The sequence below is a fragment of the Ochlerotatus camptorhynchus genome, unplaced genomic scaffold (assembly GCF_037179485.1).
Source record: "Ochlerotatus camptorhynchus isolate MF236.1 unplaced genomic scaffold, CSIRO-AGI_Acam_v1.1 ptg000256l, whole genome shotgun sequence".
Taxonomy (NCBI): domain Eukaryota; kingdom Metazoa; phylum Arthropoda; class Insecta; order Diptera; family Culicidae; genus Ochlerotatus; species Ochlerotatus camptorhynchus.
This window is the reverse complement of record NW_027040746.1, coordinates 992,289-1,008,734: the sequence shown is the minus strand read 5'-3', so window position 1 is coordinate 1,008,734 and position 16,446 is coordinate 992,289. Positions and strand designations below refer to the sequence as shown.

At 44.0% G+C, this 16,446-nt stretch overlaps 1 protein-coding gene across 1 annotated transcript; it reads right to left on the bottom strand.

The window, feature by feature from the left end:
• Positions 1–14,676: 14,676 nt before the first annotated feature.
• On the bottom strand, positions 14,677–16,101 carry LOC135705015 (uncharacterized). The gene has a single exon (XM_065226565.1). The coding sequence runs from the start codon at positions 16,099–16,101 to the stop codon at positions 14,677–14,679; it is 1,425 nt and encodes a 474-aa protein (XP_065082637.1).
• Positions 16,102–16,446: the final 345 nt, after the last annotated feature.

The following is a 16,446-nucleotide window of genomic DNA, read 5'->3' as shown; positions in this document are numbered from 1 at the left end:
TGTGTAGGGTACTTATTGACTCTTAGCCGGGGCTAAGCTGAGAAAATCACTGCCAAAATCTTGTTTCCGGTCCTTCCCCCGGTCTGTTGGCACTGGGAGGGATCTGATTCGTGTTGAAGTTGAACGGTTGGTGTTTACCTTCAGAAAAGGATGCTCCATCACCGGTGCACGACCGCACTGCATGGGCATAGCCTCGGGGGTGGGAAACAAAGCTGTTCTTCCGAGCTAAGAAGATCACATTCCGAAAGTGGTGCTGTGCAACAATGTTTGCTTGGGAAGTGGATTTTACAACCCTCGTGTCGGTCTGGGAAGAGGTCGTGTACTTCGGAACAGGTGCTGACGTTCGCTCGACTTCTTCCCGATGACTTTGGATGCGGCGCGCAAATGGTTCCGTCCTTCGGCGGGAAGGATTACTTAGTGCAGGTAATGGCTCTGTCTGCGAGAGTGATTACAAGTGGGATAATAGTTTGCCAACTTGCGTGAAGGTGTTGCTAGGAATCATCGCCCGCGAGGATGAAGTTTTCCGGTTGATGCTGATGGCTGTTCGGTGGGAAGTTTTGCGAATTTTATTATACGTAGGAATCCTTAGCAGATGACTGTAAATCTTTACGGCGGAGATACACTTAACTTTGCCTGAATATAATCGTGTATTTTTGACGTTGGACTATGCCTGTGATTTCTATATGGGGGTACACTTTGTGAAAACCAAAAATAGAACGTGTAACGAAAGTATGAAAGATTTTGGACGGTTATAACTCAGCTGCCCCTGGACCAATTTCAATAATTTTATCACTAATCGATCACTAGCGGTGCCGTAGTGGTAAGCGTGATTACCTCTCGCTCCAGCAGGCCTCGGTTCAATCCCAGTCGGCACCACCGGGATGTTCTGAGGCATAACATCTCTGATCATGCATTCCTTCGGAAGAGAAGTAAAGCCGTTGGTCCCCGGTTCATGAGTTGATGAGTCGATAGGCAGGGTCCAGGTGTGGGAGCTGCCTCCCTGGCGTCGGTAGCATTGATGCTCAACACGGAAAACAAGACCGACGAAAAACAAATCAAGGAAAAAAAATAATTTGGCAACTGTGGCTGAGTTCTGTTTGAAGACCGATCAATCGAAAACACCGGGATATTCGAACATTGAAAATAACTTCCGAAATGTCACGTTTAACCACGAGTTAAATTTAACTTGGCAGTTGGGACACAGCCCAAGAAGTATTTCTCGATTACTTTTTCGAAGGGAAGTATCAGCTTTCGTAAACAACGCATTTGATTGTCGATTTGGCGTAACTGGTAGCTCGCTCATTAGACTGATGCAAAATTTGAAATTTTCGCTCCACAGTGCTCAAACGGTTCCAAATTGGGCCCTGATTAGCCTTCCAAAACTTGAACTCATTTAGTGAGAAACTGACTTGGCACAAACCATTTGAAGTTTATATGGAACTTACTATGGGAAAACAAAACTTTTTTTCATTGTCTTCTAGCCTTTTTGCATATTGTACTGTTAACAAATTCTATTGCTATTCTTATGGGAATTTTTATCAGCTACAACTTTGCACAAAATCGTTTTTCAGCCAAACGTCAAATGAAATAATTATTTATTGTTTAAGAGATTGATAATCTTATGGCAAGATTAAGCAACTGTAATGTGGGCAACACTGTATTTTGCAGTGTGACATAGTAGCCATGATTTTTGTTCTCTATTATACGCGCCATAAACACCAATGTTGCCTGCTGAACAGTTGATTGAGCATAATCATAAGACATCAGTGACCTGAATCCTTAATAATGTTTGTTCCTTACATTTGATAAAAAAGTAGGCTTTAACAAAGTTGTAGCTAAGAAAATTTTCAACAAGCCCAGCTATGATTTTCTAAAGCAGAGTGAACTGGTGAATTTTGAGATAGATACTTATGCCAGGATAATTCTTGGCAACATAAAAAAATAATTATCTTTATTCCCTTAAAGGTAATTACATTTAACTTTTAACACTAAATCTGAACAACAACTCTTCTCAACTAGAACCTAACAAAAACTACGCTCGCTCCTGCCTCTGCAACTGGTTTTGTTTGTTGTTCCTGCTGTCTCAGCAAAACTCCTCTGGGTGGTAACCGATCGTCAACTGCTATGTTGACAATTGCTGGTCATCGAATTCTTCGGTGTCCAAAGTGCATTGTCGAGTAAGCGTTGGCCTGTTTCCATCCATGTGATGTGATATGCTGATTCTTGTCGCCAGGTGCCTCGTGCATGGAGTCGAATACGGGGATGTTGTTGAGTCAGCGTCTAGGCCACGTTCGGTTGGTTGGTGGACGTGGGTAGAGCATCGGTATGTCCATAACTAGATATGAACCGAAATCATGGTTTCTCCATAGTAATTCCCACATAAACTTCAAATGGTTTGTGCCAAGTCAGTTTCTTAACGGCGCCGGTGGTGTAGTGGTAAGCGTGATTACCTCTCACCCCAGCAGGCCTGGATTCAATCCCAGTCAGCGCCGCCGGGATGTTCTGAGGCATAACATCTCTGATCACGCCTTCCTTCGGATGGGAAATAAAGCCGTTGGTCCCCGATTCATGAGTTGATGAGTCGATAGGCAGGGTCCAGGTGTGGGAGCTGCCTTCCTGGCACGTCGGTAGCATTGGTGCTCAGCACGGAAAACAAGATCGACGGAAAAAAACAAACCAAAGGAAAGGAAAAAAGTCAGTTTCTCTTTAAATTAGTTCAAATTTTGGGAGGCTTATCAGGGCCCAATTTGAGCACAGTGGAGCGAAAATTTCAAATTTTGCATCAGTCTACCGCTCATGTATGCTAACATTACCATCAGATAGGGGAAATTTGCCCTGCCTGATAGTGGTGTTAGTGTTCCGACGGTGAAATGCGTTGTTTACAAAAGCTGATACGTCCCTTCGAAAAAGTAATCGAGATTTGTAGAACGAGGGATCGTTATCACTCAGGCGAGGTTGATCCACTTAGTAGTGCTTGCGTGCGATGGGACACGCTGCCAGCAGCCAGTGATCTCGACGGGAACGACGCGCAAGATTCGGTTGGTTGGTTGGTTGGCTATCTTTATTAAAACTCCTAATATGATGCCTCCGAAAAACGTGTAACGGCAAGTTTGCAATAGCATAACTTAGCCATTGTGTGGAGACAACGGAAAGGTTCTCCGGAAGATTCGGAACATCCATAAAATTGATTAATCCCCGAAACTGATCCTAGAGCTCCGCGGTTTTTTTAGAAAACATTAGGAGCCATGACATAAGAAATAATTTGGGTTCATGACATAAACACGGACCCGGATGGCCATGGGAGCATGCTCAGGAAGATCTGAAACATTTGTAAAAGTGGTCAATCTATGAAACTGATCCTAGAGCTCCACGGTTTTTTCGAAAACACTTGGAACTGTGATATCAGAAAGAATTTGGGGTCGTGACATAAACATGATCCGTGGGGCCGTCCATTCATTGAAACTGATCCTAGAGCTCTGTGATTTTTTCGACAACACGTGGAACGTAATCACGTAAGTCAACATCATCTGGTGAGTCAAGTCTTTTTCTATTTTTGGAGTGTGGCGTCCGGCGAGGGCGCCACGGAGTGATTTTTGCCAGATGAGCGAGTAGCGCCGAGTTTCCGTGACACGCTTTTCCGGAACTCGTGATGTGGCATTCCTGCCTTTGAAACGTAATGTTTTTCAACGCCAACGTCGTTGTCACCAGGAGCGCAGACTCGTTTGGAGCTGAGTTGCCGATAAAGTGACGTCACACACATGAACAAGTAGCGAGATGGAAAATGACAGGTGGGCAGGAACTCACGGGCTCCCAGTGTTGGTGAGTTCTTTGCCGTTAATGTTCACGAAAAGTTCACTATTTTGCCATACAGAAATTCAAAACAACATTTTTTATGTACGGATTTGGACAGTTTTTGACCTGTTTCATACAACCGGAAGGTGTATGCTGGTCACAAATGCCGTGCCAAACTGATTTCCTACGCAATCAATCAATCTTTGATGTGAATTTCGCTAATAAACACGAGGAGCATTTCTTATAGCAAAACTTGCCATAACAAAATGGGCGGTTCATTTTAGTAAACAAACTAACACTTTTTCCGACTGTGTCACCTCTCTTACTCGCCTAGAACAAGTAGAGCACATGAGCACGTTAGTCAGGGAGAGAGAAATCGCACACACATAGGAGATAGGAGCGAACACACACAAGTAAACCGAAATCAATTGGACCATGTAAATAAATATACGTAGGATAAGGAACACCACTACCACGCCTGAATAGTTCCGTAATAATAAATGTTTTCGTAAAATGACCATCTTCCTAGCTTTAATTGATTGCATTTATTCGACATCACTTCGCGTTCTCCGTTGTAGTTTCCGTGTCCCGTCCTCATGTTGAGAGTTTGAATGTTCGGGAGATTAGTCCACTTCCAGATCGGGGCGACGTCTAGTGGCAAGTGACGAGACTGCCGATGATGATAAATTCTCTTTTGTAGAGGTTTTTAGGTATGGGTGAGCTCTCACCGACTCTCTGAGTGACTATAGTGTTTGAGGTTTTATGGGGATAATGGGGTTTTCCCGTTGTTGAAAGCCGGCTTGCCTGATCCGTAAATCCTTTCTAGAAAATCACTTTATGGGGTGGCTTTCTCAGTCTTTTAGTAGAAACGGTTTTTTTTTACGTGGGGAACGTAAAAAAATAATCGTTTCTACTAAAAGACTGAGAAAGCCACCCCATAAAGTGATTCCAATCAACCAGTCGAAACCACCATTAGGAAATTTAATGGACCCGCCCTTAGGAGAGTCTTAACCGGGCAAATTTACATTGGGCGTGTGGTCTCCCTTGTGGAGTGGCGCTTAAGCCACACGTTTTTAGAGACGGATCGCCCAGCCAGCCCGGCTATAGTAGCTCGAAAATAACAACTTTGGGCAATTTAAGCATTATGAGCTGATTTGTTGTAAGTTAACTGTGTTTTAATATTAACACTATTTTAAAGATATTCGATAACTGTAGGTGGTATTTTAGAAAATACTTGTTTTTTTAATAATTCATAACTGTTTTGTTTGTGATTTGCCCAGCAAATGTACAATGTGAGTAGGTATAAATGTAAAAAAAAATTTTTAAAAAAAAATGTAATTTGAGTAATTTTAATTTTTTTTTGAGAATTTTGTTTTTTTTTCTGTACAAAAAAATTATAATTTTTTACAGTGTATATGTTGTCGTCTGGCGATGCAGTTCCAGTTACTGCACGAGCGTAAGTACTGGTACTAGTCTCTTCTTCATGCCGTTAATAGTTGTACTGGCTGCTTCCGATCCTTCCGTGCCGTCTTAAAAAGGATATGCATGTATTTGTTCCCTTGATAGAATGTGTTCCCCTTATCTAGTTCGTTTATTTGTAAGGCTCAATCGCGTTAGCTTTATGGAGCCGATAATTCATTGTTCTTTGTTTGTAACAAAATTCACTTAATTCTATGTCTAGTAGGAGTTGCCGGATATTCGCGGCTTACTCGAGGTTAGAGGGGTACATTGTCGAAGGATAGGAAAACGGGAGGAGCTTGGGAGTAGGGTATCGTTGCCTTATCAGAGCGTTGTCGCCAGTATGAACGGTAGTGTGGTTCTTGATTCGTCTGGAGTTCGACCGGCTATGTTGACCGGTGGGCGACGATGAGGCTCATCGAGACGGGGGACAAGACAAACAAAAACTAATAAAGAGATACAAAACGAATTAAATTCTTATACTAGACATTTGCAGAAACACATAAACCGACTGCATATAGCAGAGATCGCGGGTTCCCAACACGTCTCTGATAGAGATATAGGGTTGTCTTCCTTGGGCCTCGAAGGTATTCAAAAGTCGCTCTCTAGCGAGTAGTGGTTGGACATAAGTCTACTCATCACGCGAATAAAGTCACGACTTAATCCCAAGCCTTTAAACCACGCTCTCGAAGAAACATTAGGAATAATTGAATGTAACCACCGTCCAAGATTTCCATTGTCCCAATCGGTTTGCCAACTCGAAAGGGTACTCTGACGCACTAAATGGTAAAATTCATCGTGTGAAATTTTCCTGTCATAAAATTCGCCTTCCTGCGCGCCCACCTTTGCGAGAGAGTCCGCCTTCTCATTGCCTGGGATTAAGAAATGTGAGGGGACCCATACAAAGGTAATCATATATGATCTTTCGACCAGCACACTCATCTGCTCCCTTACCTTTGAAAGGAAATAAGATGAGTGCCTACCTTTTTTCATCGACCGAATAGCCTCAATCGAACTGAGACTATCCGAGAAGATGAAGTAATGGTCTGCGGGCATGTTGAAAATCATCCCCAATTCGAAGTTGATTGCTGCCAGCTCAGCAACAAAAACGGAACAAGGTTCCTGGAGCTTGCGGAAGGCGCTAGAGTTTTCATTGAAGACACCGAAGCCAGTGGATCCACTGAGACGAGACCCGTCTGTAAAATATCTGTTCACGCAATTGACGTGTTGGTACTTTTCAGTAAAAAATACGTGGAATAATAATAGGTCGAAGTTGATCGGGAATCCCATGAGTTGCTTGTTTCATGGTCAGATCATATTCAATTGAGGAACTGCGATTGGTGAAGTGAGCACGGTCTGAAGTGTAACAAGGAAGACACATATCTGACGATATGTAGTGGTGGTAGATTCTCATAAATCGAGATTGTGTGTTCAGCCCAAGAATTTCTTCAAAATTTTCAATTATAAGTGTGTTCGTCACTCCGCATTTGATTAGTATTCTGAGAGAGAGCTCCCAGAAACGGTTCTGGAGGAGTGTTACTCCTGCCAGAACCTCGAGACTCATGTTATGCGTTGAGTGCATACAGCCTAGAGCAATACGCAGACAACGATATTGAATTCGTTCCAATTTTATTAGGTAACTTTTTCTTGCCGAGAGAAAGCAGAAAGAGCCGTACTCTAGAACAGAGAGAATAGTTGTTTTATAAAGCGTTATGAGGTCTCCCGGATGAGCACCCCACCATGTGCCGCAAATTGAACGGAGAAAGTTGATCCTCTGCTGACATTTTTGCTTCAAATACGTAATATGGGTATTCCAAGTGCACTTTGAATCAAACCAGACCCCAAGGTACTTGAAAGACAATGATTTAGTAATGTTTCTGCCCAAAAGATTAAGTGGCATTTGGGCTGGGTACCGCTTTCGAGTAAACACTACCAGTTCAGTTTTTCTGCGGCGAGAATTCGATCCTTAGATTCCTAGCCCAAGAAGACAAGTTATCTAAGGAACTTTGCAATGGTCCTTGCAAGTCCACGGCATGTGGACCTCTTACGGAAACCACACCGTCATCTGCAAGTTGTCTTAGCGTGCATTGTTCTGCCAAACAGTTTTCGATATCTTTGACATAAAAGTTATAAAGAAGAGGGCTGAGACATGAGCCTTGGGGCAGGCCCATGTAACTAATTCTGGAAGTTGTCAGTTTTCCAAGAGAAAAGTTCATTTGCTTTTCTGACAACAAATTGTACAAGAAATTATTTAAAATTCCAGAAAGTCCACATCTGTGCAGATTGTCTGACAGAATTTCAATGGAAACTGAATCAAAAGCCCCCTTAATGTCCAAGAATACTGAAGCCAATTGCTCCTTGTGCGCAAAGGCCAGTTGAATATCTGTGGAAAGCAGCGCTAAACAATCGTTTGTTCCTTTGCTCTTGCGGAACCCAAACTGTGTATTTGATAGCAAGTTATTTGTTTCGACCCACTGATCGAGTCTCCGAAGGATCATTTTCTCCAACAATTTTCTAATGCACGAAAACATCGCAATCGGACGGTATGAGTTATGGTCAGACGCTGGTTTGCCAGGTTTTCGAATGGCTATTACTTTGTCCTGTCTCCATTCAGGCGGTATAATGTTGTTTTCTAGTAAGGAATTGAATAAGTCTAGCAAGCGTTTTTTAGCGATATCTGGGAGATTTTTCAGAAGATTGAATTTAATCATATCGCTTCCCGGTGAGGAGTTGTTCGATGAAAGATGAGCCATAGAGAATTCCAGCATTGTGAATGGTCTATCCAGAGAGCTGCCGCTCGGAGACGCTTCTCGAAGAATGTGTTGTGCTGGAGCTGAGTCCGGACAGACCTTTTTAGCGAAATCGAATATCCATCGGTTGGAGTATTCTTCACTCTCATTGGAAGATGAGCGGTTACGCATGTTCCGAGCCACCCTCCACAAGGTGTTCATTGAGGTTTCTCGTGAGAGTCCCTCGACGAAATTGCGCCAATAACCGCGTTTCTTTTCTTTGACTTATTGTTTCAGCTTTGTCTCAAGCTTTGAATATTCCTCGAAATATGTGGAAGTTTTGTGTCTACGAAAAGCTTTTAAAGCATCAAATTTTTCTACATACAATTTTGTGCATTCTTCGTCCCATCCAGGTGTGGCTGGTCTCCTTTTGAAGGGCGCACTTGGAACTTTTCTTTTTTGTGCTTCCAGTGAACTTTTGTATATCAAATCAGCGAGGAATCGATATTCTTCCAATGGTGGAAGCGTATCTATTGATTCGGCACCGATTGTCACCGCCGTTGCATATTTATGCCAATCTATGTTCCTTGTAAGATCAAATGGAACGCGAGATGGTTCTGCAGAGTGAGGGGCACACTTAATTGAAATGATGATTGGCAAATGATCGCTACCATGGGGATCATTGATAACCTTCCACAGACAATCCAATGATAGCGATCTTGAACACAAAGGTAGGTCGAGTCGGCATTCTCGAGCCGGAGGTTTTGCTATACGTGTCGCTTCACCAGTGTTTAAAATTGTCAAGTTGAAATCGTCGCATAAATCGTAAAAAATAGCCGCTCTATTGTCATCATATAGATCGCCCCACCCAGTACCATGGGAGTTCATATCACCCAGAATTAATACTGGAGATGTAAAAATCGAAACAAGATTCCAGAGTTGACTACGGCTAATGGAGGTTCTTGGTGGAACATAAACTGAAGCTATGCAAAGGTCTTTGTTTCACATCATCAAGCTGGAACGGATCCAGTATCGTTGTCTTCGTATCGCGTTAGGATGCATGCACTCGACTCATACTATGAGTCTCGAAGTGCTGGCGGGCATGTTGCCACTATCCGTCCGTTTTTCAGAGTTATCTCTGAGGCTCCTCACCCGTTGCGAAGTAATGAACCCACTGGTGATCGAAAACTTTGAGAAGCTTCTGGAGCTAAATCCTCAAACATGTTTTATGACTTTGTACTACCTATATTTAACACAGGATGTCAGCCCTTCTCCGATTTCGGCAATTCAGTGAATTTTGATTTATCTATGACGCAGGAAATCCGCGGAATTCCAGAGCATCATCGTCCTATGATTGCTCCGTCATTATACGCTGCAAAGTTTGGCCATGTTGATTCTGCAAGAACGTTTTTCACAGATGGATCTCTAATAAAGGAGTCCGCTGGTTTTGGTGTATTTAATGAATTGCATAGCGCCTCTCGAAAACTTGAAGCTCCATGTTCTGTGTATGTGGCTGAACTGGCAGCAATTCACTACACTTTGGAAACTATTGCTTCACTTCTTCCAGACCACTACTTTATTTTTACGGATAGTCTCAGTTCTGTCGAGGCTATCCGTTCCATTAGGCCGGTAAAGCACTTCTCGTATTTTCTCTTGAAAATACGAGAGCCGCTTAGTGCTTTATCCGTGCGCTCTTTCATCATCTTCGCGTGGGTCCCTTCGCATTGCTCAATTTTGGGCAATGAGAAGGCGGATTCACTTGCGAAGGTGGGCGCTATGGAAGGCGACATTTATGATCGACAGATCGCCTATAGTGAATTTTTCTCTATTTATCGTCAGCAGTCGCTCGTTAGCTGGCAACATCAATGGAGTGAAGGGAGCTTGGGACGATGGCTACATTCAATTATCCCTAAGGTGTCGAAGTTTGCATGGTTCAAAGGGTTGGACTTGAGTCGAGACTTCATACGCGTGATGTCTCGTCTCATGTCCAATCACTATTGTCTAAACGCTCACTTGTTCCGTGTGGGGTTGGGAGACAGCAATCTCTGTGAATGTGGACAAGGTTACCAGGACGCTGATCACATCCTTTGGTCTTGTGCGGAGTATCGTGGAGTCAGATCACATTTTTATGATTCCCTTCGGGCTCGAGGTAGACAACCTAATGTTCCAGTTCGGGATATTTTGGCTAGACGCGATCTGGAGTTTATGAAACTCATATATGTTTACTATAAGGATATTAACCTTAGATTGTAAGTTTGATTAACCTTGTGTTTAGTTTGTATTTTGTACGTGTGGGTTCAAGATGAATAGAAATAATTTCATGCTTTAGGATTATTTAAATAGTTGTATCGTAAACCACATTTCAAACCTCCTTCTTCCCTTTTCCCATCCAAAAAATTGTAAATCTCCACTAACCTCGAGACAACCGCGAGTACTCGGTCCAGTTCCTTTAACTTTAAATTTAAGACAGTAATAATGTATAACGCAAATGATAACTCGGCTCTGTAAAGTTTATTCGATTGAGCCTGTACAAATAAAGTAATTATAAAAAAAAAGGTCTTTGTTCTTCACATTTATTTGGCAAGCGACGATTTCGACGCCTGATAGAGCAGGAAGAGAAATCTTGTAGAAAGGATAGCACTTTTTGATCCCTAAAAGTACTCCTCCATAACAATCGTTTCTATCCAGGCGTATAATGTTAAAATCGTGGAAGTTGAGTTCTTTATCGGAAGAAAGCCATGTTTCACAGAGAGCAAATATATCACAATCAGAATTCTGAAGTAAAAATTTGAACGAGTCTAGTTTCGGCACTAGGCTACGGCAGTTCCACTGTAGCACAGTGATCATATCTTCAACCTCGTTCGACGAATTATCCATCGAAAGATATGATTGATGCAAGGAGGGCCATGAAACAGTCAATTGCTTAAGATATGATTCTAGTGTTGGAAGCAAGGCAGAAACTAAGCTTCTAAGAGGGTCTTGTATGTTGAACATATTTAATATGAATTCCACAATGTCCGAAAAAGCTAGCAAACCTCGTTTGGACTTGGATTTCTTTTGAGAAGTTTTGTGGATCCGTTTGTTTTCAAAGGTGCGTGTACCACCGTAGTCACCCTCATCGGATGAGTCAGAGTCCGATTCTTCAGCTGACAAAATCGAAAATTAGTTTTCATCTTGGACGGCTGATGCAGCCTTCACCATTTGTGCATATGACTGCTTGGAGCGTCCAGAGATTGAACGCTGCACTTTATCGGAGTGCTGTTTGTACATCGGGCACTCCTGCAAAGGGTGAGGATTCTCGCCACAGTAAGCGCATTTTACTGATTCTTTGTGGCAAGAATCCTCTTTGTGGTTTTCACCACATTTGCCACAACGAGTTTTGTTGCCGCAATGACTAGCCGAGTGTCCCAGCCTTTTGCAGTTGGTACAATTAAAGGGTGTCCACGATGAAATTGCCACACACAAAATTGATTCGCAAAATTCGAGTTTTCATCCGATTGCCATCAAATTTTCAGGGATTGAGAAATAACTATTAAACTTCATTTTATCATTTTTCTCGTATTTTATTTACAGTCCATACGCAAATGCCCGCACCTTGGCCTTAACCCTGGCCATAAGATTCTGCACAACCTGTGAATCAACCGTTTTTTGCATGTAAACCCATACTTTCTTCAGTTCCTCGACTGTCTTCACTACCTTAGGTCGTTTAAGAAGGTGCTTCTTCATAATCGCCCAGTACTTCTCGATGGGGCGGAGCTCCGGAGTGTTGGGAGGGTTGAACATTTTCGGCACGAAATTGACCTTATTGTCCGCATACCACTTCAGCACGTCCTTGGAGTAGTGGCATGAGGCCAAATCCGGCCAGAAGATTGTTGGGACGTTGTGGGCCTTCAGGAGAGGAAGCAGCCGCTTCTGAAGGCACTCTTTTATGTTCACCTGTCCGTTCATCGTGTCCTGGATCACGAAAGGTGCACTCCACTTCCCGCACGTGCAGATGGCTTGCCAAACCAGGAATTTCTTCGCAAATTTGGACATCTTCTGAGTGCGGACATGCTCCGGAACGCTGAACTTATCCTTGGCCGTGAAAAACAGGTTGCCGGGGATCTGTTTGAAGTCGGCCTTCACATATGTTTCGTCGTCCATGATGCAGCATTCAACTTTCGTCAGCATGTTGAGGTACAACTTCCTGGCACGGGTTTTGGCGGACTTGTTCTGCTTCTCGTCGCGATTAGGGGCCTTTTGTACCTTGAACGTTCAAAGCCCAGCCTTAGTTTTGGCCTTCTGGACAAAACTTCGGCTTAGGTGCAGCTTCTTAGCCACATCCCTAACGGAGGCGTTCGGATTTCGGTTGAAGGCCCCAACTACGCGGTTGTGATTTTTGGTGTTGTACGGAATACTTTTTCCTTCACTTCTGGGCTTCCGATCGGTGGTCAACCGTTCCTCGAACCGCTTAATCACTCGCGACACCGTGGAATTCGCGATTCCCAACGTTTTAGCGATGGAACGATGCGAGAGATCCTTGTTCTCGTGATGAATGCGCAAGATTTTATCACGCACGAGCTGTTCTTTCGACTCCATTTCCGCGAGTTTTGATCACAGGACTTTAAAACTTGCAGGATGTAAATAATGCACTATGAACTAAATCCACCCAAATTTTCATTAAATTCTACCCAACGGTTAAAAAGTTAGAGCAATTTCATAGTGTGGCAATTTCATCGTGGACACCCTTTATATACCCTCTGTACAAACAACCGCACCGGAAAAAAAGCACCATAAACTTTAACAAAGTTTGGGAGAAGTGAACCAGCGAAAGTCACCCGAAACGAGTCTGAATGCTGATAAACTTTCTTGCCATCTTGCAAAGATACTGAATGCAGTTGCCTGACATCCAGTATCTGTACCTGCTCTCCGATTTTCGAGTTTTTGAAGCAACCCGATGCTCGTTTTAAGTCCTCGACACTCAGACTCGCGTCGGACCACACCTTCTATCTCCACATCTCGAGAAGGGATGTAGATGTTGTACTCAACACTAAACAGCTCGTGTTCAGCAATTTTATTTGCCACATCATAAGTCGGTGCTTCTACACGCAGTTTATTGAATCTCTCCTTATACACCAAGATTCCCGGATATTTACGCAGCAAATCTCTCGAAATGTCGAGTGTTTTCAAAGGATTATTTTTAGGCCGAAAAAAGACAACCCATGGTCCTTTCGAAGACGGCTGGTAGTACCTGGTTCGCGCAACGTATACATCCGAAGACGCCATAAGTGTTGCGCAAAAGCGGTGCACAACCACTTGAAAAGGAAAAAAAATACTTTAAAAACCTTTGTTGGCGCGGGCACTTACGAGATGTTCGGATTAGGCACTACAAATTCGCGACGGAACTAGCGTGTAAAGAAAGATCACTTTATTTTAACTTCACTCTAATTATCGTAAGATAGTTTGATCGCCGTGTACGTTTTGTAGGTTTATTTTCGACTGATACTATTCTGGTTCATGTATAGTAATATATGCGAATTCAGTGGCTTGATAAGAGAGCAAAAGGCCTATTCAAAATTCTCTTCTCTCGTTATCCGAAGGCTAATGATAAGGAAGGGTACATTCTTGGTATTGATCGCAAGTGATCGAGTGAGATAAATATAGGTCTTATATACTAAGGAAAATTAATTGCTAGGGTTTGCGTTAACATATGCCGGCCCCCGTTGAAAGGTTAAGCCTTTCAACCGACATGTAGGTGAAATGAGAAAGGATGATCTGGTCGTCGTCTGGTTTCATTGTCGTCGATTGCTCTCCACGTCGTTTGTTTTGATTCTCCTTCTGCTCGGCAAGGGTCGTTGACATTCGCATGGTCTGGTCCTTGATCAGCTGTTTCCTCCACCAGTACTCGATCGTTCGATTGGTCGTTGCTAGTGATGTCATCGTCATAGTAACTGACTTTAGATAGTCATCACTCGGTTGGGCGCACTCGTGGTTGGGGTTGGAGTCGCCGTCGATGGATCCAGGGTGCATGTAGGAGGACAAAAAATTCTTCAGCTTTTTGAAATTTCAATGAAAAACAATACTTACAGGGGTCGGAGGCCCGCAGGCCTCCGATCGTTGCGCAGTATCGATATACTGCGATGGTGGACATCAGTGGTCATCAAGATGCTGGTTTTTCCCATTGGCCGACTGGGTTGCGACTTGGCGCACGGGAAGGATGCATATCTTGGATATTGCGCCTCGAAATTCTCCATCGGCCGTCTTCACGTTGACTACTCTGATGTTGTTGTCGTCTCCTCGGAAAACGTGGGTGATTCTGCCGTATCTCCACTTGAGTGGAGGGAGATTGTCCTCTTTCAGGAGCACCATTGTGCCCACAGCAATGTTGTCCCTAGCTTGTGTTCACTTGGTGCGTGGATGAAGCCCTGACAGGTAGTCAGTCGTCCATCGTTTCCACACTCGTTGGACGAGCTCTTGGTTCTCCTGCCAACGATCGAGCCGATTTCGTGGTACTTCTGATAGATCAGGTTCAGGGAAAGATGTGAGCGGACCATGAATAAGAAAGTGACCCGGAGTTAGAACCTCTAGGTCGTTTAGGTCTGCAGTGAGTGGCGTGAGTGGCCTAGAATTCAGGCAGGCTTCTATACGAGAGCGTAACGAACTCGTCTTGTGATAGAATGGAGTTGCTAACTGTTGAACGGAAATGCTTCTTAAATGATTACACCGCCGCTTCCCACAACCATCCAAAGTTGGGACTGCAGGGTGGTATGAATTTGAATTGGATCCCGTCGTCTGCGCAACGATTTACCACTGCTGCTTTATGTTTTTGCGAGTAGAATTGTTTGCGCAGCTCTGCTAACTCTCGGACGGCTCCCTTGAAGTTTTGGGCGTTGTCACAGTGGATTACGTGTGGTTTTCCTCTCCGAGACATAAAACGGTGTAGTGCCGCGATGAAGGCGGCTGTTGACAGATCGTAAACCAGCTCAATGTGGATGGCTTTTGTGACAAGGCAGATGAAAATTGCTACATAGCATTTTGTTGGTTGATCTTTGCGAAGTTTGCGAAACTGGAACGGTCCACACAGGTCAACACCAGTGTTCAAAAACGGCAATGTCGGCGTAACTCTTTCAGCAGGCAAATCTCCCATAAGCTGCTCCAGTGCCGATGGTTTACATCGGAAGCAATTGATGCAGGAGTGGACCACATTACGTGCCAAGTTACGGATGCGGAGTGGCCAGAACTTTTCCCGGACGCATGCTACAAGCAGGTGTGGTCCGGCGTGCAAATGTTTCTGATGGTAGTGGGACATAATGCTTGCTGTTAACAGATGCCGTGCAGGAAGGATCATTGGATGCTTCCTATCCTCTGGTATATCCGCGTTCCGCAGTCGACCGCCGACCCGTAATATACCATCCCTCAAGACTGGACAGAGATTCTTCAACAACGAGTTCGATTTGACTTGACCCTCAGTGGCTATGGCATCGATGTCGTTCGAGAAAACTTCGGACTGTGCTAGCTGTACCAACGTTGTTGTAGCTTGGTTTAGTTCGGACGTCCGCAGAAATCCAATTTTTCGATTAGATCGAATGTCCGGTTTGGAGTTGTGAATGAATCGACGAAGCATCGCAGTGAGTCGAACTAAAGAAATGAATGAAGAGCGTAGACCGAATATTTCATTCGGTTCGTGATCTCTGACCGGTAACGATACCGATCGTTCTTCGAGGGATTCCACTGTCAGTTCAGGCAGGTCACTTTGGAGGACTGGAGGCCAGAAACGTGATGGTTGTTTCAGCCAGGATGGTCCCGTCCACCAGGCTGACGACTCCTCTAACTGACTTGCTTCCATTACACGAGAGATTATGTCCGCTGGATTATCCATACCCGAAACGTGAGCCCAGACACCGTTGGTTGTTAGATGTTGCACTTCCGATACTCGATTCGCAACAAAAGTTTTCCACCTTGACGGAACCGAGTTGATCCAGTGGAGTGTGATCGTTGAGTCCGACCAGAAGAACGGTTGAGTGTTCAGTGCTATGCTAGTGTTCACCTTGTGGTACAAGTGGCTCAAGAGAAGAGCCGCAGACAACTCCAACCTGGGAAGACTGACCTTTTTCTGCTTCTTCGAATCTCCGAGAGGTGCCATCTTGGATTTCGCAGTCAGCAGACGAACGGAGATGCTCCCATCATTAGAAACGGTACGAATATATAGACAGGCACCGTAAGCATGTTCTGACGCATCGCAAAACCCATGGAGTTCTATGTTGACTGGTGCAGTAGCGAGTGCTGCCCACCGAGGTACGGAGATTGAAGAAAGTGCATTTAGACTGCAACGAAAGGAAAGCCAGTGCTGCTGTTGATTTTCATCGAGATGAACATCCCAAGATGCAGACGTTCGCCAGAGAGATTGAACAAAGATTTTTGCTAGAACTATCACTGGTCCAATCAGCCCAAGCGGATCGAAAAGTTTTGCTGTATCTGATAGTACAGA